Raw genomic sequence first — 27,014 nt, 5'->3', positions numbered from 1 at the left:
AATTGAACCCAGGGCTTCGTGCATGCTAGGTAAGCACTCTACCACTAGGTCATCACGCCTGGCCCACCTTATTTTGTAGAGACAGTCTGGAAATAGTGGTTGGGTAAATTTCTTTAATATAGGAATATTAAATTATTACAGATAACATTACGGAGTAAAACTATTAGTATCCCAAAAAGGAGGAACACAAAGGTACAATGTCTTTGTGCATCTAATTTTATAAAATAATATTTCTTGAAATGAACTCCAGGAAATGGAAATGAGAATATTTTTCTTTGTTACTGTTTTCATTTTCTTTCTTTCGATCATGGTTGTCCATTTATCTGTTGGGAGGGAGGCAAAAGCAGTTACAGAAATGGAGGGATGAAGGGTAAACAAATGCAGCAGTCATAATAGATACTGTGTTGAAAATGAACTATACAACTTGTGGGTGGAGACAGGAGGGAAAAACTGAGAGAAAGCAAAAGAAGGGGTGACATTGTCCAAAAAGAAATGTACTCTTTACCTGACTTACGTAACTGTAACTCTACTGTATATCACTTTTATAACGACTTTTTAAAAAATTGGAAATGTTGATATCTGAATGCTGTAAGCATTTTATTTATTTATTTATTTATTTTTGGTACTGGGATTTGAACTCAAGGCCTCATGTTTTCTAGGCAGGCATTTTTTCACTTGGGTCATGGCTCAGTCCCTTTTTTGCTTTAATTATTTGCAAAAGGCCTCATGTTTTTGCCTGGGGTCCTCCTATCTGTGGCTTCTCCAATAGCTGGGATCACAGGTATATGCTATCACATTTGTTTTTATTTATTTATTTATAAATTTATTTCCTGATAGTAGGACTTGAACTTAGGGGCCTTGCAATCTCTTGACTTGTTTACTCATGGCTAGTACTCTACTACCTCTCATACCCCCAACCCAGCTTTTTGCTGGTTACTTTGAAAAGAGTTTCATGGACTTTTCTTCTAGCTAGCTAGCTTTGAAATACAATCCTCCAAGTTTCAGCCTCCTGAGTAACTAAGATTACAGGCATGAAGCCACTAGTGCCCAGTATGTATCACTATCACTATATTTGTTAACATGAAGTTTTACTAACTTTTGGTCCAGTCTTACTTTGAACTGTGCAATTCCTGATCTCCACCTCTCAAGTAGCTGGAATTACAAGTGTCAGTTACTGTGTCTAGCTGGTTCTAATCATTTTTAAATCCTCTGATTCATCTTCTCTGTAATGTTCATGCGTACAGTGCAGCCTCACACCACACAGTCCTTTCGTATTAGAGATTACATCCCAGCAAGATTAGGTGACTATATCTATGACAAGTAATGCTGGAACCAAAAACAAAATTACATACACACACACACACACACACACACACACATACACACACACGGTTACAATAGATTCTAAGATAATAAACCTACTGCCTTAGGTAGTAGGCTAAGCAAGCTGTTTACTACTGAGCTATACCCCAAATCAAGTCTCCCCCCAAATCACTGAAAGTACCTTTAAATTACTTTTTTAAAAAAAAAAAAAACTCTGGGCCTGGGCATTGTCCCTGAGCTCTTCAGCTCAAGGTTACTGCCCTACCCCTTGAGCCACAGGGTCACTTTCGGTTTTCTGGTGGTTAATTGGAGATAAGAGTCTCGTGGACTTTAGTGTCTGGGCTGGCTTTGAACCTCTATCCTCAGATCTTAGCCTCCTGAGTATCTAGGAGTACAGGCATGAGCCACCACACCCAGATAAGTTGCATGTTTTAAACATGCTGGGGGCAATGTGTTTTAAGGTGATATTGGTTTTATTTAAAAAAACAAAAAACAAAGACTTTATTGTTTGGAGCAATTTTAGATTTGTAGATTCATATCTAAGTTGGGAAGACAGCAGGTATTTCCTAAATACTCGCTGCTACTATACACATATGACCTTCCTCCTCATTAGCATTACCCACTCATTTGTTAATGATCAAATGTTCACCTAGAGCTCATAGTTTACGTTAGGGTTCATTTTTGGTATGGCACCTTTGGTGTGGCTATTGTTTAAAGAAATATATTTGCTATCTTTAACTTAGATTCTATGTATAGTATTTTTTAAGAGTTATTTGTTCAGTTGATTGTAGTATTCACTTTCTAAATCCCAGTTAGCAAAGGAAGAGTGAATTCCCTGAGAAAGTGTTTGCTCATTCTCTTTAGCTTTAGGCTTGTCAACCAGGCATGAGAGAATGCAGGCTGCAGGAGACCGGAGGTTTCCAAAGCCAGCCAGCAATTCTTGTAAGTGCCAGGACCTGCTTTTGTCTCCACTACCAGCAGTGCTGCTGCCAAGCTTTTATTGTTAGAATTTTGGCTCATGTCCTACAGATATATCACTCTCAGATAAACTTAGAGGCTCTTTGTTTGATTTTGCCCTTTATTTGTGTGGGAAGATGATGACAGCTTAGTACTTACCAATAACTCAACCTGTCACTGCTCCCTAATAATTGTATATTCTGAAACAGGACACCTCCATGGGAAGGAAGCAGCCAACCATCTGTATGTCACCTTTTACATGGGCATTCTATTGTTCGTGGATACGTCTAGGGTCCCAGTTCTAGGGGAAAAGATACTTAGTGAACTAGAAGCTCATGATTCATGAAATTATATAGGATATAAACATTTTTAAAAAATATTAAGAGCTTCTCTTGAATATAGTGCTGGAACCCTTAGCCAGAGCACTAAGGCAAGAGAAGGACATCAAAAGGATCCACACAGGGAAAGAAGAAATCAAGCTATCCTTATTCGCAGATGACATGATCCTCTACTTGAGTGACCCAATAAGCTCTACTCCCAAACTCCTAGAATTAATAAACCACTTTAGCAAAGAGGCAGGATACAAAATTAACCTCTAGAAGTCAGTAGCCTTCTTGTACACCAACAATAAACAAACAGAAGGCTGAATCAAGAAAATGATCACATTCACAATAGCCCCCCAAAGAATAAAATACTTAGGAATTAACTTAACCAAAGATTTAAAGGAATTATTTAATGAAAACTATAAAAGCCTAACAAAATAAATTAAAGAGGACACCAGGAAATGGAAAGACATCCCATGCTCATGGGTAGGGAGAACTAACATAGTGAAAATGGCTATACTGCCAAAATTGATATACAAATTCAATACAATCCCCATCAAAATCCCAAAGACATTCTTTACTTAAATAGAAGATACAATCCAAAGGTTCATAGGGAACAAGAAAAGACCTAGAAGAGCCAAAACAATTCTAGGCAAAAAGAGCAATGCTGGTAGTATTACAATACCAGACTGCAAACTCTACTATAGAGCCATAATAACAAAAACAGCATAGTATTGGTACAAAAATAGACTAGAAGATCAATGGAACAGAATAGAAGATCCAGAAATAGAACCACATACTTATAGTCAACTTGTATTTGACAAAGGAGCCAAAGACATACAGTGGAACAAACATAGTCTATTCAATTATTGGTGCTGGAAAACTGGGCAGCCACACGCAGAAAACTAAAAATTGACCCTAGCCTTTCGCCATGAACAAGGATTAACTTAAAGTGGATCAAAGATCTCAATGTCAGACTGGAAACTTTGAAGCTGCTACATGATAGAGTAGGAGAGACACTGGAACTCATAGGCATAGGCAAAAGATTCCTGAACAGAATCCCAGGGTCACAACAGATGGGAAAGAGACTCGATAAATGGGACTACTTAAAAATAAAAAGTTTCTGCACAGATAAACGCATAGCTACTAAAGTAGAAAGATAGCCAACCAACTGGGAAAAGATATTTACCAATAATGTATCGGGCAAATACTTAATATCCAGTATCTACAGGGAACTCAAGAAAGTAATCCCCCCCAAACCCAACAAACCATTCACTAAATGGGCAAGGGAACTAAAGAGAGACTTATCAAAAGAAGAGATTAAAATGGCAGAAAAGCATATGAGAAAAATGTTCATCATCCATGGTCATAAAGGAAATGCAAATAAAAACAACCCTAAGATACCATCTTATTCCAACAAGAATGGCCAAGATTTTGAACTCAAACAGTGACAGATGTTGGCGGGGTTGTGGAGAAAAAGGAACCCTACTGCACTGCTGGTGGGATTGTAAACTAGTTCAGCCACTCTGGAAAGCAATGTGGAAGTTTCTTAAAGAACTGAAAATTGACCTTCCCTACAATCCTGCCATACCACTTCTGGGCATCTATCCTGAACACCATAACCCAAGATATGATAAGGATATCTGCTCAGCTATGTTTATCTCTGCACTATTCACAATAGGCAGGTGATGGAAACAATCCAGATGCCCTACTGCAGATGAATGGATACAAAAAATGTGGCGCACGTGTGCGCACACACACACACCACACACACACACAATGGAATTCTACATAGCCAACAAGATAAAATGATGGCATTTGCAGGGAAGTTGATGAATCTAGAGCGAATCATGTTGAGTAAGACAAGTCAAGACCAAAGGAACAAAAGGCGCATGGTATCCTTAATATGTGGCTATTAGATCCAAACAGTACAAGAGCAAGGATTCAATAGTTGCATACCCAATTCTCTAGACATGGTACGGGAAATATAAACACAACTACATAGACATAAAAACTTATGACTCTATAGACATAATGTTTTATTACGTAGATTAATATGTATCTAAGATATACAAACCCTTAGCCTAATTCTGATTATGTTCTAAAATCTAAATGCCAGAAGATTATATATAGAGATTCCCTTCTTGAATACTTGTTTGCTAAACACGTCATTTGAAATATGATGTAAAAATCAATGTTAATAAATTCTTCAATAAAAAAAAGTAGGAAAAAAATGAGAAGAGGCATCAAGTTTTGAGAAGTAATGTAACAATTACTTGCGGAATGTAACTGTAACCCCTTTATACATTACCCCAACAATAAAATACAATAATAAAGAATTGGAGTAATAAAGTAAACTATATGATAATTGAAAATACTCTAAAAAAATATTAAGTGAAGGGCCGGGAGTTTGGCCTAGTGGTAGAGTGCTTGCCTAGCATGCACGAAGACCCAGTTTTGATTCCTCAGTACCACATACATAGAAAAAAGCCTGAAGTGGTACTGAGACTCAAGTGATAGAGCTCTAGCCTTGAGAATGTCCAAGGACAGTGCTCAGGCCCTAAGCTCAAGCCCAGGACTAGGGGGGGAAATATATATATATATATATATATATATATATATATATATATTAAGCAAAAACTTAGTTTGTATCATTACTAAGTTACTGAAAGTTTGAAGATATAAATATAGTAGTAACCAGGTCATCAACATGAAAATCTCTTTTTAATTGGTATATAATTTTTTTTGGTGCTGGTCTTAGGGCTTGAACTCAGGGCCTGGGCCCTGTCCCTAAGATTTTTTTCCTCAAGGCTAGCAGGCTACCACAGCTCCACTTCTTGCTTTCTGGTAGTTAATTAGAGGTAAGAATTTTATGGACTTTCCTACCCAGGCTAGCTTCAAACTAGGATACTCAGATCTCAGTCTCCTGAGTAGCTAGGATTACAGGTGTGAGCTGCCAGTGCCCAGCTTAAAAATTCATATTTATCACATATATAATAATCACCCCTTACCTACTGTTTCATTTCCAGGGCAGAATTCTACAAATAAATAGTTCATTGTAAAATAACTTTCATCATTGTACGTTATTATAATTGTACTAAGTTATTTTTGCTATCTCCTTCCCTTCCTTCCTTCCTTCTTTCCTTCCTTCCTTCCTTGTCAGTTGTGGGGCTTGAACTCTGGGCCTGGGCGCTAGCTCAAGGCTATCACCCTACCCCTTGAGGCACAGCCCCACTTCCCCTTTTCTAGTGATTAGTGCCCAGGCTGATTTTGAACCACAATCCTCAGATCTCAGCCTCCTGAGTAGCTAGGATTACAGGCATGAACTACCACACCGGCCATTAATGAATTCTGTACAAGAAAGACGTAGTGCTTGTGGGATCTGATGTGTTTTCATTGTTTCAAAGCATGGACTGTGTATTTGTGTCCCAATGGGTAAAGAAGACCATCATAGTATCTGTTCCCCAGATGTTATACTAAGTGGGTTACAGGCCTCATGATTAAAGATAATGGCACAAAAGGCTTTTCTACGTTACCTGTTTACTTTGTCTTATTGTCAGTTTATTTGACAGTATTGTTATCTTTCTATTTTGAAGGGCAGAACTTTCCAAGATCATGCGTGCTAGAGCTAAGGAGATTGAAGTGAAGTTGCTTCTTTTTGCGATTCAAAGAACAACAAACTTTGAGGGGTTTCTTGCAAAACGTTTTTCTGGCTGTACCCTAGCAGATGGAACCATGGTAAGACCTTCCTGAGGTAGCTGGATGGGAAACCAATGTCTGGGGTGGCTGGCCTTTATTTCTGTCCTTTGGAGCTCCAGGATCACCAATGAACAAGTGGCCCTGTTTTAGATGATGAATTAGATAGCTATAAACTTGAATCTCTTCTGGGACACACTGGAATTCTTACCTGCCCAAGAAATTCCCCAGAGGTTGAAAATACTAGAGTATATGGGCAGGAGAGGCCCCTGCAGACAAGGGAGCCTGCTAAGTAAGTCAGAGACCATGAAAAATCAATGTGAGCTTTGCTTCAGTTTGCAAAGACAATGTTCTTTTGTAAAAAACTGGTAAAGCACTGTCACAGTGGAAGTTGACTGATTGTCAAACTCCTTTTATCCAGTGGGGCAGAGCAAAAGGTGTTTGTTTCTCCGGCAGCAGGGCTCCCAGTTCACTTTAACTCAGGTACAGGCATCCCAGTAGCAGCTGTACTCTGGGATGGTAGTGGTTCCTGGTTAGCCAGGAACCTCCGAATCTTTCTCTCAGTCCTTTCCAGTTTAGTCTTCTGTGTTTGAAGTTTGCTAGCAGAACATTTGTAAATCTCTCATCTAGTCATTCAGATGCTATCTCTTCTCCTGTCAAGTTTGTAAGAATTGCAGATTATAAATCCTTGATGGGAAAATCCTGCTGAACTCCAGATCTCTCTTTTCATCTTACTCATTTGTCAGCTGTCCTCTCCCAAATAATTCAACTTTATAAGAACTCTTCCTCAGACTTCTATGTCCAGATGTCATGATCTGTCTCTAGTCTGTGTTTCAGCTCTTGGCAGTAGGTGTCCATGGCCTTCAAGGATTTTCCTTGAGGGATTAATCTTTGAAAAGACAGTAGAACCACTTGGCCTCTTCAACTAGGCAGTCTGGCCTGATTGTGGGAGATGTACAGATTTTTATTATAGCTGATGTTCACCTGAGCTTGATCCTGCTGTCACCTCAGCCTGAGATGCTAGGGATCACCCCAACTCTCATTGGAAGGCCATGGAGAATCAGCCATGGCCACTGACCATGTGTGTGTAGCAGGGCATGAGAAGGAGGCCACTGGATTCCCATTCTAGCTGCCAGCCCCAGCTGAAGACTTGCTTCTCTCTGGCCCCTTGCCTTCTGCTGTGCTGCTTACTTCCAAGACAGACTTTAAAAACATTTGTTTGGCCACCATTTTGTTAGGGTTTCAGAACTGCCTATGAAATGAACCAAGGTATAACTTGATACACTTTAATACATGCCACGTTTCATAGAAAGCTAGCAAATGAATTCCTTGGAAAACGATCATGAACCAGGCAGTAAGTCAGCCAGGAAGCCAAGTTGGCCAGTGATGCTGCCTTGTTTCTTCCTCCTTGGCCAATACCTGCCCTCAGCATTACTCTTTCCCTTGCCAACTTCCTGTGCCACACAGGACCTTGATGTTTTAGACAGTGGAACAGAGACAATAATCCTTAAAATGGTTAGCTTGCCAGAAACACTTGCATAGCTCAGCTTCTTCCAGCCAAGGTCTGTGAAGCATCATCTTTGCTCTTGCTTGAGAGCTGTGCTGTAGACATAGGACAGGTTTGCATTATCTGTGCTGTACCAGTGGTACAGTGCTTTCGGCATGATGTCCTGCATGTCCAGCACTGAGGGAAGGACCTGCCATTGCTTCTTCCTGTTGCCTCAACTCCTGACCCTATAGGCGAGATTCAAGGTCGTCTGAAAATTCAAATGCTTTGAAATTAAAAGCAAATGTCTAGATGTGACTTAACCATATCCATGTGCATTCTGAGTGACTTGATGATTAGATTGAAGGTGAACAAATAATATTCAACCTTCTGCTGAAAGCAGAGTAGATAAGGTTTGGTTTTTAAGACTGCCTAACTGAACTTGAGAGGGTCCCCCCTTCCTTTTTTTAATAAAAATATTTTTTCTCATTGCATGCTATGAGATTTCCTTTCCTCATGGCTAGTGCATAGGTTTCCTGTCCAAACAGAATTGTCATTGGACTTATAGAGAGCATCTTAGCCTGATTTTTATTTATTTTTTGTCAGTCATGGGGCTTGAACTCTGGGTCTGGATGCTGTCCCTGAGCTCTTTCACTCGACTAGTGCTCTACTTTGAGCCGTAGTGCCACATCTGGTTTTATGGTGGTTAATTGGAGATAAGAGTCTCAATTTCCTGCCTGGTCTGGCTTTGCACTGTGATCCTCAGGTCTCAGCCTCCTGAGTAGCTAAGATTATAGGCATGAGCCACCAGTGCCCAGCTACTACCTTGGTTTTTAAAATTATAGAGAAGTTCCAAGAGCATTTTCTGTTTTGTTTTATTTTGTTTTTGAGACAGCTGGCCTCAAACTTGTAACCTTCCTGCAACCTCTTGAGTGCTTAGGAATACAGGCATATGCTACCATCTCCAGTTTATAGTTCCCAACAATGCAATTTGAGCACAAGAACATTTACTTATGAAAGCCTGAACAGAGCATCTCACCCTGAACCTCAGTTATCTTAACCACTCAGCAAGTGCATTAGGACAATGGTAACAAAGAAGTGGAAAGTTTCACCAAGACTTCTGTTTTGAATAAAGGAACAACTCTTCTTTACCACTGAGTTAACATCAGTGGGGTTATTCTGGGGGGAAGAGGGCAAGTACTGAGATTGAGCTCAAGGTTTCACATTTGATAAGTAGGTTCTCTCCCACTAAAGCAAACCCTTACATCTTTCATTTGGGGCTAGTCTCAGACCTCCATTCTCCTACTTATGCCTCCTTCTTAGCTGGAAAACAGATATGCACCATCATGCCCAGCTTATTTATTGAGATAAGGGTCTTGCTAACTTTTTTTCTAGGCTGGCCTAGAACTGATATCCTCCTGATCTCATTTCTTTAGTAGCTGGGATTAAAGGCATGATCTAGTCAGTGTGTAATATTTTATAAATGACTTTTTGATGCTAAAGGCATTTTTTTCTTTCATTTTCCTGAGGGGGAATTACCTTCTAATTTCTTTCTAAGGACAAAGAAATATATAGTCAAGAAAGAATAATTTGAAAATTATAGGCAAGAATGGAGAAGCACGAAAAAAAAGACATTTGTTTTCCCATCAATAATGAATATTATCTCTTCATCAACTAATGAACATTTGGATTATTCCCTCTTTCTTGTTGATTTACTTTGAAACAGAATCTCCCAGTATAGCCTACGTTGACTTCAAACTCACAATCCTCCTGCCTTTACCTCCTCTGTGTTGGGATTACAGGTATATGCCACCATGTCTAGTTGTTTCTACTTCTTAACTACTATGAATGTTTGTGCATTTGTTTTTATATAAACATGTTTTCTAGCTGGTTTTGTAGTGGCTCATGCCTGTAATCCTAGCTACTCAGAAGGCTGACATCTGAGGATTGTAGTTCAAAGCCAGCCACGGCACTAAAGAATGTGAGACTCTTATATCCAATTAACCACTAGAAAACTGGAAGTGGGGATGTGGCTCAAGGGGTAGGGTGGTAGCTTGAGCTGAAGAGCTCAGGGACAGTACCCAGGCCCAGAGTTCAAGCCCCATAACCCACAAAAAGGAAGGAAGGAAGGAAGGAAGGAAGGAAGGAAGGAAGGAAGGAAGGAAGGAAGGAAGGAAGGAAGAAAGAAATGTTTTATGAGAAGATGCCTCATAGTGTAATAAGGCAACTCTAGGATTAACTTTTTGAGGAACTAAGTCCTAAAGAGACCTTATCATTCTTTGTAGCAGGATAGGGACCATACCATTCTTTGTAGCAGGATTCTTTATAATACTAAACCTTTTTTTCCCCCCCAGTCCTGGGGCTTGAACTCAGGACCTGAACTTTGTTTCTGAGATTTTTTGACTCAAGGTTAGCACTCTACCACTTGAGCCACAGCACCACTTCCAGCCTTTTGTGCGTATGTGGTACAAAGGAATCAAACCCAGGGTTTTGTGCGTGCTAGGCAGATACTCTTCTACTAGGCCACATTTCCAGCCCCTTGAATTTTTTTTTTTTTGGTTGGTCATAGGACTTGAACTCTGGGCCTGGGCTCTGTCCTTGTCCCTGAGCCCTTCAACTCCTGGCTACTGCCCTACCCTTTGAGCCACAGTGCCACTTTCCAGTTTTCTGGTGATTAATTGGAAATAAGAGTCTCATAGACTTTAGTGTCCAAGGCTGGCTTTAAACTGGGATCCTCAGATCTCAGCCTCCTGAGTAGCTAGGAATACAGGTGTGAGCCACCCAAACCGGCCCTTGAATTTTTTTTTAACTTTCAGTTTCTACTCTTAGATGTACATATAAGAAAACTAAAAGACTTTTTAAAACAACAACAACAACAACAAAATCCACTCATACATGACTGTTTATAACAACCCAAAAGTCATTTCATGGTCAAAATGATCTGTCCATACATGGGATATTATCCAGCCTTAAAAAAGGAGTGAAGCGGCCGGGAGTTTGGCCTAGTGGTAGAGTGCTTGCCTAGCATGCACGAATACCCGGGTTCGATTCCTTGGTACCACATACATTGAAAAAAGCTGCAAGTGGTGCTGATGCTCAAGTGGTATAGTGCTAGCCTTGAGAAAGTCCAAGGACCAGTGCTTAGGCCCTGAGCCCAAGCCCAGGACTGGCCCCCCCCAAAAAAAAAAAAAAAGTGAAGGTCAATCCTAGCTACTCAGGAGGCTGAGATCTGAGGATCACGGTTTAAAGCCTGCCTGGGCACTAAAGAACAGTGAGACTCTTATCTCCATTAATCATTAGAATGGGAAGTGAGGCTGTGGCTCCAGTGGTATGGCAGTAGCCTTGAACTGAAGAGCTCAGTGACAATGTCCAGGCCCGAGGGTAGGTCGGTAGCCTTGTGCTGAAGAGCTTAGAGACAGCGTCCATACCCAGAGTTCAAGCCCCATGACCCACAAAAAGAGAAAAGTGAAGTTCTAATACAAACTGCAATACAGGTAAACTGTGTACTACTAAGCTATAAGAAAGAAGTCAGACATAAGTGTTTTACTAAAATGTATGAGCAAGTCTGTGGAGACAGAAAGATGTGGGGAGGAGAGGATTGTGAACCAACACTTAGTGGCTATGGGATTTCTTGAGGGAGAGAGAATGTTCTGGAATTAGATAGTGGTGGTTGAAGAACTTGTGCATATACTAAAACCACTGAATTGTAAATTACTTTTAACTGGTGAATTTTGTTGTATGAGCTAAACTGCAACTTCAGGATATTACAGAATACTGTAGGCATTGAGTTAGAAATCATCTTCTTCAAATATATATTCTGTCTACCAAAAACAAAACAAAGCAAAAGTAGTATCTGCTCTTGAAAAACTCAGAGGAAAACATTTAAAAAGCAAGATCCAGGGCTGGGAGTGTGGCTTAGTGGTAGAGTGCTTGCCCAGCATGCATGAGGCCCTGGGTTTGATTCCTTATTGCTATATAAACAAACAACAACAATAATAAAGGAAGATCCAAGAGCTATCCCTAGCCCATATTCCCAGAGCGTGCTTTTGATACTGTATGGCAAACACTAGTGCTCAGACTTTTGTTCTGTTTATAGAACAGAGAAAATAAGGCCCTTGTTTATGAAAAAAATGTCTTCTTGAGGACTTCCCATCTTAGCATTTATTCACAAACATTTCTCAAGCTCCTTCTGTGTGCCAGGACATGAAAGTGAGAAACTGAAGCATGCAGGTGCACATGCTGTTGTAGGCAGAGAGCTGTAGTATATGTCCTAACATGTGGTGGCAGGAGTTGGCGGGGTGGTGAGGTGAACAGTAAACTTCAAGTTCGCAACCCTGAGCCTGTGAGCTGAACTACCAGCCAAAGCCTTTAGCTCTATAAGGACAAACACAGGTAAGCATTTTGCCTCCAGGGAAATGAAGGTGATTAGCCTTAATTTTCAGAGTTTCTTCTTTGTTAATGTGGTATGTCCTGTACGGGCCTGAAGGAGGGATTTGTGCAGTTAGGAATGCCATATTCAGAAATGCACCAGACCAAAGTCAGACTCTCCTAACAGTAAGTGAACATTGGCTCTCCTACAGCCCTTTATTGTCTTAGAAGTATTGGAATCCCATGTGGTTTAATCAGTGGTATTAACTTGCTATTTAAAGAATTTTATCTTCCTGTGTGGACTTGAGAACAACAGTTATCTTAGCCAAAAGAATGTATCCTTTTAAATTTGGAAATTCATTCAGTTTTTGGCCAATTTTTGATTTAATATCACTGTGTAGCAATTCATGGGAGATGTCACCTGAGTACTTGAAAATCTAAACACAAACTAGTAATTCTCAGTAAGTAATGGGCCTTGGGGTAAGTTAATGGGCCCTGGGCTCTCATTTCCTGGAGAGAACCAAAGAGACAAGATAATGAGACAGGATGTCACCTAGGGTGGTTGAAAGACATTAAAGCCAGAGCTTGTACTTTTCTCTTCCCTGAGTTGCTTCATTAAGAGAGAAAAGCATAATAGTCAAGCAGGTACAGGGAAAAAACAAAACAAAACAAAAAAAAACCTCTCAGAGTTTAAGAAGTAACACTTCTAAGTGTCAAAGTCTGGCCTTGAACTCAGGTCTGATAAACTCAGAGCCTGTGGTGCCCTCACTACTGCACAAGGAATCTCATTTCAGTTAATGACAGCACCAGTCACCCAGTGGCTCAGGCCAAAGAATGGTCTTTGACTCATTTTCTTTCTTTTTCCTCAATTTTTGCTTTCTTAGCAAGTCTTGGTATGTGTTACCCTCCACCCCCCTTTTTCTTTCTCTCTTTATTTTCCTAAATCTTACTTTCTTTTTTTGCCAGTCCTGGGTCTTGAACTCAAAGCTTGGGCACTGTTTCTAAGCTTCTTTTGCTCAAGACTAGTACTCTACCACTTGAGCCACAGTGCTAGGCAAGGACTCTACTACTAAGTCACATTCCCAGCCTATCTCCTTCCTCAGTCTATCCTACTTTTCTATTTCCACATGACTAGCTTAGAATATGCTGCTCCCACCCCACCCCACCCCACACCCACCCCCACCCCCACCCCCATCTGCCCCTGCCTGGAACAATACCTTGGCCCATGAACTGATCTTCCTGTTTCTGTTGTAAGCCATTTTCCCACAGCAGTGAGATTTTTTTTTAAATTCATATTAGAAGTGAGGTACAGTAGCACATGCTTGTCATCTCTATTACTAAAAAGCAGAGCCCTGTAAAATTGTAGTTCAAGGCATATAAGTACAAGGTACTGAATATGAGCTCCATCATTGAGACTGATAATCCTAGTGTTTTGGACAAGAATTAAGTAGTTTATAGGAATTTTAATAGTGTTACCTTGGAAGGCCAAACCAGACCCACTACAGCTGTTTTTTATTGTGTTCAAATTTTGCTGTTTTTGTTTGTTCGGAATACCTGGCACTTGGCAGTCATTCATTCTATAGACCATCTGCTATCTCTCCTGGCTTACAGATGAGTTAGTCCAGCTTGTTCCACTGATATTTGCTAAAATATTCCAAGCACATAGACACTCCCAAACTCTCTCTCCATTTAGCTTCTTTGTCTCTAGGCAGCCATTCCTTTTTGGTCACCTTATTCCCAGCAACAACCAAACTTCTATCCTGCAAATCACTTGACCTCTTTTCTCTTAAAATTCCCAATACTCCGATACAAACAGCATCTGTAGGTGAAAGCTGTGTAAACTGGTTTGTATTAAATTAGCCTCATCAGTAACCCTTGTGTGGATCATGTGTTTTGTCTAGGGTTTCATGTAGTTTATTACATTTGGTGCTTCATGTAGTCCTGTGACTCTTTTCAGCCTCATCCAGCAGATGAAGCTGGGTGGTTTGGCCAGCACAGCAGTGTTGGAGCCAAAACCCATGTCTCCTGCCCCCAGCTTTCCCACTAGTCTGTGGTCCCACTCTGATATATTTTGAAGTAGTGATCACATTCGAAGATGGAAGGCGTTTTGCTTAAGAAGGTTTCTGTTGTGGTCATCCTAATGGAACGTAGTTGGGAAGAGACTTCTGTCTATAATCCAGAACACATGACATTAGCTTTATAATTTCAATTCAACCCCTTTCATCATTTGGATTCATTCATTCTTATTTATTGAGCATCTGTTATATGCCAGACACCAAAGATAAGGGAGGGGAATAAGGTAGACATGATGTCTGACATCATGGAATCTTTGGGGAGAAGACAAAAGGACAGTTGTAACAAACCTCTAGGTAGGGAATATACAAGGTGGGGCCAGATCACATGGAAGGATTTCTAACACACACCTGACAGATGAAGACAGATTCCCCAAAAGTTGAGTACTGACAGATAAGCAACAATTTTAGCCAAGATAGAATTGAAGAAGGCTGGACAATAAAAGTTCTAGAGGATGGGAAGTTCATGTGAAGACCTGAAGATGAGAATGCAATTCATGTTCCCTCTGTTCTTGGTTTAAGAGTCAGAGTTCGTGGGGCTGGGAGTTTGGCCTAGTGGTAGAGTGCTTGCCTAGCATGCATGAAGACCGGGTTCAATTCCTCGGTACCACGTACATAGGAAAAAGCCAGAAGTGGTGCTGTGGCTTAAGTGGTAGAATTCTAGCCTTGAGAAAGTCCAAGGACATTTCTCAGGCCCTGAGCTCAAGGCCCAGGACTGGCAAAAAAAAAAAAAAAAAAAAGAGTCAGAGTTCATAGTTCAGTATTGGGCAGACTTCAGACAAGTAGACCACCAGGAAGGCTATCAAATATGCTCAGAAGATATTGCTTCGTTTCCTTAATAGAAAAAACTGGAGTCCCCACCACCATCAACCAATCCCTTCCTGGAGGATGAGACTACACCAGAGATGGAGGAGCTGGCGATGGACAAAGGAGAGTTAGACCAAGTAAGTCGATCTGATCTGAGTAGCCAGGCACCTATGACTTCCCTGTTGTTCCTTTGTGCAAATGGATTGGCTTGCTTTAGGTACTGTCCTGTGACTGTTCCCAAACAGCCTCCCTCACCCCAGCATTTGGCACAAGCATAATCCATCCATGCAGCGGGACTAGCAGAATCCTGCTGTGCCTCATTCATCCTGTCCTGGGCACAGCAGCATAGCTTTCCACTGCACTCTCCTCTGATACCATGATGACATTTATGAGAAGCTAAAAAGTCCTAGGGAAGTCTTATGGAAGTGTCTAGGAAGTGTCATGTGCTGGGAAATACTTCCATGTAATGTAAGATGATCCCATTAGCTGTGGAAGCCCTTGGAAATATCCAGAGATGACCAATGGCATCTTTGGAGAGTTACTTTACAGGACTCATTAGCATTTTTAATTTCCTTCACATTTTTTCCATCTTAACACTAGATTTCCTATTCCTCCTACAGAACAGTGTTTTGTTTCACTGCTATTTTATGACAAGACATGTTAGAGCCACAAACTGGCCTGTTTCCTTTCTGGATTAGTGATCTTTCTTTTTAATTTTGCACTAGGCTACTTGGAGATTATTGTATGGTGTTGTTTGCTCCAGACACCCCCAAGAGGGAGGCGATTGGGAAGACCAGTTTTAGGAAACCTATAAGCAAACTTAATAACCAACTCTGAGTTCTTGGCATGGTGAGGATAGGTATGTAAGGCCACAGGAGCCAATAAGCCAGAATTCCCACAATATTTCAGTTAGTGTCTTGGTCCATTGATTAATTCAATAATTGTGATGACACCTCACCTTTTTATCTACTTTGTAAAAGTAGAAGTACAAGTTTGACTTCATATTGCCTTTGTAGCTCCTGGCCTCCCGTTTTATAGTGATGGAATTACAGCTCTGAGAGGCTGAATGACTTGCCTAGAGTTACATAGTTTGCAAGTGGAACAACTAAGACTAAAAACCAGCTCTAAAGTCAGAAGCTAGAATTCCTTTAATAATTTCATGACATTAAAAAGTAGAAGCAAAAGCCAGGCACCAGTGGCTCAGGCCTGTAATCCCAGCTACTCAGGAGGCTGAAATCAGAGGTCACAGTTCAAAGCCAGCCTGGGCAGGAAAGTCAGTTAGACTCTTACCCCCAGAAGTGGCCTTTGTGGCTCAAGTGGTAGAGTGCTAACCTTAAGCACAAAGAGGCTCCAGGACAGCGACCTGGTCCAGAGTTCAAATCCCAGGTCTGGAAAAAACAAAAAGTAGAAGTAAGCCAGGTATGAGTGGCTTATGCCTGTAATCCTATTTGGGAGACTGAGATCTGAGAATTGCAGTTTAGAGTCACCCTGGTCATGAAAGTCTGTGAGATTTTTTATCTCCCATTAACCACCAAAAAGCTGGAAGTAGAGTTGTGGCTTAAGTGGTACAGTGCTAGCCTTGAGCAAAAACAAACAAAAAAACCCTCAGAGACAGGACTGGGAGTGTAACCTAGTGATAGAGTGCTCACTTAACATGCATGAAGTCCTGGGTTCAATTCCTTGGTACTAAATACACAGAAAAAGCTGGAAATGGTGGTGTGGCTCAAGTGGTAGAGTCCTAGCCTTTAGAAAGTTCAAGGACAGTGCCCAGGCTCTGAGCTCAAGCCCCAGGACTGGCAGAGAGAGAGGGGGAGGTGGGAGGGAGGGCGGGAGGGAGAAAAAATGTGAAAGACAGGGGCCATAGATACAGGTCAGGGGTGAAACAATTGTCTAACAGGTACAAGGCCCTTTGTGACTTCTAGTACCACAAGAAAAGTAGAAGCTTGATTAAGCATAGTGTCATACACCTGTAGTCTCTGTAGTCAGGAGGCTAAAGCAGGGGAATTGCAAGTTTGAGAGCAACCTGGATGACATAGTGAGATCCTATCTTTGAGTGAGTGAATGAATGAATAAGTAAAAGTGGTAGCCAGGGGCTGGGAGTTTGACCTTGTGGTAGAGTGCTTGTCTAGCATGCATAAAGCCCGGGGTTTGATTCCTCTGTACCACATACATAGAATTGCTGGAAGTGGTGCTGTAGCTCAAGAGGTAGAGCACTAGCCTTGAGGAAAAAGGCCAAAGACAGTGCTCAGGCCCTGAGTTCAAGCCCCAAGACTGGTAAAAAAAAAAAAAAAGTTCTTTAGGGCCGGGAGTTTAGCTTAGTGATAGAATGCTTGCCTAACGTGCATGAAGATCCGGGTTCTATTCCTTAGTACCATATACCTAGAAAAAGCTGGAAATGGTACTATGGCTCAGGTAGTAGAGTGCTAGCCTTAAGCAAAAAGCAGCTCAGGTACCATGCCCAGGCCCTGAGTTCAAGCCCCCAGGACTGGCAAAAAAAAAAAAGTGGTAGCCATAGAAGTGAAGCTTATGAACCAAAGTGAATGAATGAAGCTGAAGGGTTATCTTGAGGCTGTATCCCAGTGATGTATGGGAATAGTAGTGGTAGAGTGTTTGCCTAGCATACGCGAAGACCCAGGTTTGATTCCTCAGTACCACATACATAGAAAAAGCTGGAAGTGCTATGGTGGCTCAAGTGTTAGAGTGTTAGCCTTGAGAAAGCCCAAGGACAATATACTCTGGCCCTGAGTTGAAGCCCCAGGACTGGCAAAAAATAAAAAATAAAAATAAAAAGCCATCTCACAAGAGTCTAGTGTAAGAGGAGAAAAGACCTCTACAGAAGTACAGTTCTCAAATCATGGGAGTAAGGGCTTAGGTTGGGTAGGGATGTCATTGTTCTGCTGTGTCCTCCACCTTCACTGGACTGCCTGTATCCTGGGGGCTTGTGTTTGTGCAGGTGCACTCTGTGGGGATACTCCTATCTCCCTGTTGCCAGTGGCTGCCATTGTTGGGTCAGATTTGAACACTAAGTGCTTCTTGTCTGCCATGGAAAGCCATCCCTGAAGCCAGTCATATCTTAATGTCATGACAACTATGATAGAGCCTTTTGTTACCTATGAAATCAGTTTTGCCAGGTACCAGTTTCTTTTGGAATGTCCTACCCATTGTTGAAAGGTTGAAGTGATTTCTGTAAATAGAAGACTATTCTAAAGACACAGAACACTGAAACCAGAAAGACACCTGGAACTGCAGGCTCCTGTGGTGGAGAAAATGCTTTATCCTGGTCTGCCATTAACAGTCTATGTGACTTAGATGGGTTATTTCCTCTCTCTAGACCTTCCTGCTTTTTCATCTTTAGAGAAGGCAGGAAGAGTTGAGAGAGAGTCGTAGTCTAGATTTCTGCAGTCAGAGCGGTTCTATTCTGAGTTCCTTTGTATTGTAAACTTCCAGGTAAAATCTCTTTTGATTCTGAGGTTTTATTTCTTTTAAAAAGATGAAAACATATAGCTGACACCTGTGGTTCATGCCCATAATTCTGGCTACTCATGAGGCTGAGATCCAAGAATCAAGATTTGAGGCAAGTCTGAGCAGAAAATTCCACAAGACTCTTAGTGCCAATTAAACACCAAAAGGGTGTGAGTCAGTTGGTAGAACGTAAGCTTTGAATGAAAAGAATATGAGGCCCTGAGTTCAAGCTCCAGTTCCAGCACACATAAACACACACACACACACACACCAACAACAACAACAACAACAATGACAAGGTAATAAAACCTTAAAGTGAAAAAACCCTAATTAGTAATAAAATACACACTAGTGATGAATGTCTCCCCACGTGTGGTCCCAGCCTCCCACTGCCGTGTCAGTACTTGTCTCTCTGGCTCAATGAGGTGAGTCTTAAGAACTCCCTCTTCCCAGCATCCTTTTGGTTTCTGAAGTTGGGGACATAGGAAGAAAGGACCCTTGTAGTGTAATGGGAGGGAATATACAGGACATAGCAGGGTCCAGCCAGAATTCCCTGCATTATCTACCTCATTGCCTATAAGCAGCCAGTAGGGCCTCAAGGTCAGGTTCAGTTCCTACTTGTGCTATAGTTTATGCCTAGCTATTAGGAAGGGAGAATGAACTTGAAAAGCAGCATTTAGTTTCTAAAATGGCTTGAACAATTAGCTGCCAAGATATTTCAAGTGATTAAAAAAATGGTATCTGAAAGGTGACCAGGGGTACTGAAAACAGGAGAAGAAATCAGGAATTTCTGGTTTAAAAATGTACCCTGCTGGTGATTCAAGCAGTTAGATTTAATCTGTTTACATTGGATAGTAATAAAAGGAAATGGGCCCAGCTGCAGACCTCCTTACTGTGACAACAGTAACCTTTTATTATTCCATCAAGCTCCAGGAGGAAATAGCTTAAACATCTGCAGTTTTTGGACAGAATTCACACACTCAGAAATCCAGCCTGAATGCTACTGCTAAATGACTTAGTGTGTTCTTTAAGCCGAGCATCAACCCTTTGGGAAGCTGTATAGTGCAAAGGGAGACACCAAACTGTGCTAAAATTCCAGCACCTACTTGCTAAACATGAGCATATCCATAAAGCAGCTATAGGCAGGAGGCAGCCCTGTGGGAGGAGTAAGAAAAAAGAAAAACTTAGGCTGGCTGTCTTATTAGCCTACCACACCCCCGTCTTGCTTTAACTCATGCTGAAAAGTACTGTAGGAACACCTCGGTGCTGTTGTGACAGGACCAAGCAGCCTCTTGATATTTATGGGCCGAGGTGGGGTGAAACAGGTGAAAATTGACGCTGAAGCACCAGCTATGTCTGCTGCTGAAGATCGCTGAAGGCTGATGCAGTGCTGAGAGCCTCATCAACTACAGAACCCATGAGAACTAATCCAGATGAGTTTGTTGCCATCGCATGAGTCATTCTATTTTGTCACATAGTATCTTATATTTACCACTCATACCTTTCACACTTACTTGGATTTATTTTTATCATGTATCATTTGGGGTATATATAAAAAGTAAAGTTTAAGCAAAATAGATTTTAAATATGCCTAAAATTTCCTCACATGCAGAGTCTAGGCCTTTGGAATCACTTGTTGAAAAACTGTTTGGCTTGGCACCAGTGGCTTGTGTCTATAATCCTAGCTACTTGGGAGGCTGAGATCTGAGGAGGATTGTGGTTCAAAGCTAACTTGGGGGGCTGGGAGCATGGCCTAATGGTAGAGTGCTTGCCTAGTATGCATGAAGACCCTGGTTTGACTTGTCGGTACCATATACACAGAAAAAGCCAGAAGTAGTGCTCTGGCTCAAGTGGCTTGCCTTGAGAAATGCTCTGGCCCCGAGTCCAAGCCCTAGGACTGGCAAAAAAGAAAAAAAAAAGTCCATGAGACTTTTATCTCAAATTAACCAGTAATTAACCATCAAAATGCTGAAAGTAGAGCTGTGGTTAAAGTGCTAACCTTGAGTTTAAAGGCTCAGGAACAGTACCTAAGGATGCTGTTTTGTCAATCACAGTGATGCACACATATAGGTTAACTACTCTGGAGCCTAAGGTAGGAGAATCCCTTGAGCCCGGATGTTCAAGACACGAGCTAAACACTCATGGGTTTATACCTGTAATGGTAATTACCCAGGAGGCTGATATCTGGCGATCTCAGTTGGAAGCCAGCCCAAGCAGATAAATCCAAGAGATTCTTACCTCCAATTAATTAGCAGAAAGCTGAAGTGGAGATGTGGCTCAAGTGGTAGAGAACCAGCCTTGCGTGAGAGATCTTGAGTTCAAGCACAATTATGGATATTGAAAAGAAAGAGAGGGCTGGGAGCATGGCCTAGTGATAGCGTGCTCACCTAGCATTCATGAAGCCCTGGGCTCAATTCCCTGGAACCATATGCACAGAAAAAGCTGAAAGTGATGCTGTGGCTCAAGAGACAGAGTACTAACCTTGCACAAAAAGTGTCCAAGGAGGGCTGGGATGTAGCTCAGTGGCAAAAGTACTTGCCTAGCAAGTGCAATGTCCTGAGTTCGATCCCCAGTACCGAAAAAGAAAAGACAAAAAAATACAGTTAAAAACAAAAAACAAAAAGTGTTCAAGGACAGTGCCCAGGCCCTGAGTTCAAGCCCCAGGACTGGCAGAGAGAGGGGATGGAGGAGGGAGGGAAAAAGAAAAAAGGGTTGGGGGGGAAGGGTTGAGGGGAAGGGAAAGGGAGAGAGAACCAGATTCAAACCCCATTGGTACTCAAGCCTGGAACAGTATTCCCACAGAGTTGTTCTCTGGACCATAGACTGGATGGCATACATGCACACATGTTCCTGTGTTACAGGGGATAAAGCCCAGGGCCACCATTGGAATAATACTTCCAGCCCTTGTTAAAAATTTAGCTTGTTGAGTCTCACTTAGCTTTTCTGGGCTAACCTGGAACTCTATGTTCTTGCCTTGGGTCTCCCTAATAGCTAGGAGCCATGTACTACTATGCCTGGCTTGATGAGGCCTTTCTTAAGAGTGCCCCACTACTGTCTGTGTGATTTTTTTTTTCCTCCAGGCCACTGGCAGCATTCACAAGTTTCTTTGATGGTTATTCCTACTTTAAAAACATCAAACTTGGAAAAAAACAATGGAAAGATACTACAAGGAATCCCAAATCCCTTTGCCCTAGAGCCCACAATTGTTAACACTTTGCTACATTTATTTTACTATTTCCTCCTGGTTCTTTCTATTACCTGTCAGTTAAGAACAACTTGGAAGTATTATAGACATAATGTCCTTTATCCCTAAATATTTCAGTATGAACTTCCAAAGAAGGGCGTTCACTTGCAGTGAACTTCCAGCCCATACACAGGAAAATTAGACAGTGTAACTCAGTACAATGTGTTTCTCTTAACCTATAGACTTCCTTTTTTCTGTTTTACAATGTAGTCATTTCAAAGTGATAAATGAAAACATTGTCAGTATTTGGGAGAGTGCACATAAGATTATAAGTCAGTAAAGTCAATTATAAAATGTACATGTTAATTTTAAAACAGAGAACATATTATCTAAACTCTCACAAATCTGATTATATTATGCAAACTCTCACAAATCAGAAGTTATTCAGCAGATGTGTAAATATTTTTTTCAAAAAATAAGCCTGGAGTGGTGATGCACACTCTGGAGGCCTAAAGAAGTAGGAGGACCGCAAATTTGAGGCCAGCTTGGGCTACATAGTGAGTTTGAAACCAGTCTTGGGGACACAACAAAACCCTGTTTCAAATGCATGTGCATGTGCACATGCAAGAAATAATTACACTTGTAATTATATTTTACATTTTAATTACCAGAAAGATACCTAGATATAGTTGCTGTACATGAAGGGTTATTGTGAGAGATACAGAGCATCAAAATGGTCGGCAACCAGGAAAATCAGTAATAGTGGCTACCAGAATTAGATTGAAAGCATGTTACAAATTCTAAAGCACTGTAAAAAATTTTTAAACATCAGCCAGATATGAACTAGCTTCGAAATAAAAAATGTACATATTCCTAAAGTAGCTGAAGCTCTTTGGTGATATATAACAGCTAAATGATGCTAATAAAGCTGGTATCTTGTTCACAGGCTCAGGTGAATTATTGTGCAAACCTCGGCCCACTTTTGTTAGAGTGCTCTCTTATCTGTGATCTGAGAATGAATGCTGTTTTTTTTTTTTAATTGCTCAAATATAGTGTGTCTCTTCTAATTCCCCTCTCATTCTCTCTCTTCTTTCTCTTTTTCATTTACAGCCCAAGAAGCCTAAAGCTCCAGATAATCCATTTCATGGCATCGTTTCTAAATGTTTTGAGCCTCATCTCTATGTGTACATTGAGTCTCAGGACAAGTAAGTGACAAACTTTTCTGTTGTCTGCTTCTCTGGTCATGATATGTCTTAAAAGGGGGACAGCTCCTTTTAGAAGCTGAAGGAGGGATGGAGGGTCCTGTGGTCCTCCCTGTAAGCTCATTAAGGACATGTTTGCATCTTTTAAATGTTATAGTTTATTTTGTCTGTAACTCTCAAAGTTACTGAAAATACAGTGGAAAGGGGGAACCTGAGGCCACATAAAACTCCATTTAAATCAGCTCCATGCTTAGGATTTAACAATCCTCTTCTGCAGTGAAGTTAATAATGCCCATTTCACAGGCTTTGTGGTGAGGTGGAAGAGATGATACAGTGACCTTGGCATTCTATAGTGCTCAGGAACTGCGTCCACCCCTCCCTCACTGTGATCTGTGCAGGATTCCTGTGTGGGTGGCTTACTTCATCAGTGTGAAAGGCTTCCTACAACCTCCCAGCCTCCACCCACCAAGGAAACATTTTGGCAGCACCCTACAGGAGACCTGTAGAGCCAGTACTTAGGAAGGAAGCAGGAAGTAGGGTACCTGTAGCCACCTCTAGTGCAAGTTGAGTTAAGCTATCCTTACATGCTTTCTCCGTGTTTATTCTGAAAGGAGGACATGCATTTATCTCTTATTCAGAAATATGTAATTATTTCTTCTTTCAGAAGAGGTTTCTACATTAGCCCTGTCTTCACTTCCTGTGGTATTCTTAGAGACGTTAATGCTATTTCTTCCTATTCTCTTGAATTGCCTATCATAACTATTCTGTTAAAACACAGCCCCATCTCACCCCTTTACTGTCTTTGGGAAGCCTAGAATCTTTCTATAACGAATATAACTGTGCTTTATTTTGAATTGATCTCAATTTGCCAAAGAGTGATAAGAATTGTTCATAGAGGTTCTGTAAGTCTTTCATTTAGACTTCTCAATTAACAGTCATCTCTTTCTCTTTTTTTCTTTTTCTTCTTCATTTTCTTTTTCTTTTGTAGGTTGTGGGGCTTGGACTCTGGGCCTAGGCGCTGTCCCTGAGCTCTTTAGCTAAAGGCTACCTCCCTACCCCTTGAGCCACAGCCCTACTTCCAGTTTTCTTGTGGTTAATTGAAGATAAGAGTCAGGGTCTTTAGTGCCCAACCTAGCCTTGAACAGCAATCCTCAGATGTCAGCCTTCTGAGTAGTTAAGATTACAGGCATGAGCCACCATACCCAACTTCTTTTTTCTGTTTCACACCCTCATGTATACACGTACATTTTTTCTGAACTATTCAGTTCTCACATCTCATGTTGTAGATAAGATGACCTATTACTTTGTACCACATTAATATACATTTCTAAAGGCAAGGACACAATCTTTATAACTACACCATAGTAACCAGTCAGAAAGCTCACAATGAAATACACACACACACACACACACACACACACACACACACATCACCATTTAATTCCATAGACCCTGTTTCATCTCAGTAGTTGTCCCAGTCATATTTTGTAAATTACTCAAGAACTATCCTAGGACCATAGATTTTTCTTTTATATCCTTCAATCAAGTACACAGACTCTTAATCTTTCATGACCTGGATTGCTATTTAAACTCAGGGCTTTATGCTTGTTATGCAGGCGCTCTGCAACTTAAGCCATGCCTCCAGCATCATGTTGAAATAATGTATGTATAATCATATACATGTGCATATGTGTGTATTAAAACCGATGAGTTCATTCTGAGACTTCTAACACCACAGGGGTTATTTCAGCCTCTCCCTTCCCACAAGGATGTGAATGTGTGTAACTATAGTGCAATCATCAAGATCAGGAATGTATATTAATTAAATAATTTAATCCATAGATGCCATTCTACATCACCAGTTGTCCCTTTTTTATTAAAAAAATTATTTTTTTCCCTTTGGTCTTTTTTTAAAAATATTTTTATTGTATTTAATAAAAGGGTTACATGATATTTGCATTAATTCACATACATTGATACCCTTCCACATGTCTTGGTCCCCATTACCCTCCTCCCCACCCCCCCTAAAAAAATTATTAACACTTTTTTTACATCATATTATAAATGCCATGTTTAACAAACAACTATTCAAGAAAGGAATCTCTATATACAATCACTGGCACATAAATTTTAGAACATAATTAAAATTAAGCTGAGGCGGGCCGGGAGTTTGGCCTAGTGGTAGAGTGCTTGCCTAGCATGCACGAAGACCCGGGTTCAATTCCTTGGTACCACATACTTAGAAAAAGCCGGAAGTGGTGCTGAGGCTCAAGTGGTAGAGCTCTAACCTTGAGAGAAATCCAAAGACAGTGCTCAGGCCCTGAGCTTAAGCCCAGGACTGGCAAAAAAAAAAAAAAAAAAAAAGCTGAGACTTTGTATGTCATAGATGCATATTGATCTATATAACATGATGTCATAGAGCATATATCCCATCATAGATTTTTATGTCTATGTACTTAAAATTATGTCTCCAAGACCATTTCAGTAACCTTGGGTACCCAAATATTGAGTCATCACTTTTGTACTGTTTGGATCTAATATCCACATATCAAGGAGACCATGCACCTTTTATTCCTTTGGTCTCGACATTTCACTGTCCCTGTACGGATGTCATTCATAAAGTTCTTTACTCTGAGGGCATTTTATGTATCAATGGAACTCCCAGCAAACAGTATGTCATAGATACCCTAAAAGACTTGCACAGTTCTTGGACACAAAGCCTAAGCTTCAGGGATAAGGCTAGAAGAAACAACATATCAATGCTATGTTTCTCTAAGCTAGGGAGAAAGTAACAACAGTAATACCATTCATTGGTACTCGATGGTGTAATAGACACAGTTGGAGTTAGATAAACCCAAGTTCAAATTCTAACTCCATCATATTGAGGATTAGTGAAAAAGAGCCAGTGTTTGGTCAGTATTCCCCATCATGGGCCCAGAGTGGGAGAAACTTGTCACAGTTCTTGAATTTTTGGCATCCTTATGTGACATAACTTAAAAAATCATGTGGCAGATAGAAGTTCCAATTGAGAGAGGGTAAGGTTGAGTTGGAGTTGTTTGAATTAGATCTGAGTAGAGTTGAGGTGAAGGGAGAACACTTGGGCCAGAAAGCAGATAGGTAAAGACCCATCTATGGGAGGAGGCAGAGAGGGGGCCGCAGAGAGGAGGTCTGTTGGAAGAGAGATGGAAGAGTAGATGGAAAAGTGGGATAAGAGGTTGTAAGGAATCAGGGTGCCGACTATGGGTCTTTCCAAGGTCAACTAATGAGGTACTTCTCAGTTTGGTGACCCTCCCACAGACATAGACCTACCCTTGCAGCCTCAAGCTCTTTGAGGGCAGAGTGGACACATCTGGATATAGTAAACTCTGAATAACAAAAGCACTTGAGTAAAATGTCAGTTTTTTCCTATTCCTGCTAATTTGTGCTGTGTGTGGTTCTTGTCTTTTTTTCTGCTTATATAAATATATTTTTAAAACACAGCTGGATCCCTGTAGCATTAGCCAGCAGTCTAAAAAGGTACCACATGTCAGGAATGGGGCCTCCCATTGTCCACATAGCAGAACTGTGCGGAGGAAATGGTTATGGCCCTGTTGGATTTGTGCTTAAGGTGACTCAGGCTGACCCAGGGAAACTCAAAGATGTTTGAATGGGAAATGGGAGACAGATCACAATGTATATAAGCTGTTCCTACAAATGCTTCTTGTGGTTACTGAGGAGTGAGCTCAAGGCTTTGTGTTTGATAGGCAGGCACACAACTGCTTTGAGTCACACCCCCAGCTCCCTGATGTCTCTTAAAACTGGGTCCTTTTTTTTTTTTGCCTGGTCTTGGGGCCTGACCTCAGAGCCTAGGTGCTATCCCTGAGCTTCTTTTGCTCAAGACTAGTGCTCCTCTGGCGCGTGTGTGTGTGTGTGTGTGTGTGTGTGTGTGTGTGTGTGTGTGTGTGTGTGTGTGTGTTAGTTAAAGATAAAGTTTCATGGGCTTTCCTGCCCAGACTGACAGTCTCCTGAGTAGCTAGGATGATAGATGTAAGACACTGGTACCTGGCTTGATCCATTTTTGTCAATAATATCAATGTCCATCCCCCCCACCATCTCCACCCCTATAATAATGGTAGTTTCAGCTTCTCAGAGCAC

General features: G+C 41.1%; 1 protein-coding gene and 1 long non-coding RNA gene across 3 annotated transcripts in view; one reads left to right on the top strand and one right to left on the bottom strand.

Moving 5' to 3' along the window:
• Vps53 (VPS53 subunit of GARP complex) overlaps nucleotides 1-27,014 on the top strand; it is a 128,296-nt gene that overhangs the window by 58,270 nt on the left and 43,012 nt on the right. For both annotated transcript variants that reach the window (XM_090350483.1, XM_090350482.1), the window contains 3 exons: nucleotides 6,200-6,341; nucleotides 15,068-15,169; nucleotides 22,789-22,883. In XM_090350483.1, the coding sequence (XP_090206609.1) occupies nucleotides 6,200-6,341; nucleotides 15,068-15,169; nucleotides 22,789-22,883 (339 nt within the window). The remainder of the gene's footprint in view (nucleotides 1-6,199; nucleotides 6,342-15,067; nucleotides 15,170-22,788; nucleotides 22,884-27,014) is intronic.
• On the bottom strand, nucleotides 179-25,206 carry LOC150051508 (uncharacterized). The gene is made up of 3 exons (XR_016538333.1): nucleotides 25,075-25,206; nucleotides 2,440-2,581; nucleotides 179-323 (listed from the first exon to the last, which is right to left on the bottom strand). It is a non-coding gene; the product is annotated as an uncharacterized LOC150051508 (long non-coding RNA).

This window comes from Megascapheus bottae, chromosome 17, assembly GCF_031878675.1.
Source record: "Megascapheus bottae isolate mThoBot1 chromosome 17, mThoBot2.hap1, whole genome shotgun sequence".
Lineage (NCBI taxonomy): Eukaryota > Metazoa > Chordata > Mammalia > Rodentia > Geomyidae > Megascapheus > Megascapheus bottae.
This window is presented reverse-complemented; position numbering and strand designations above follow the sequence as displayed.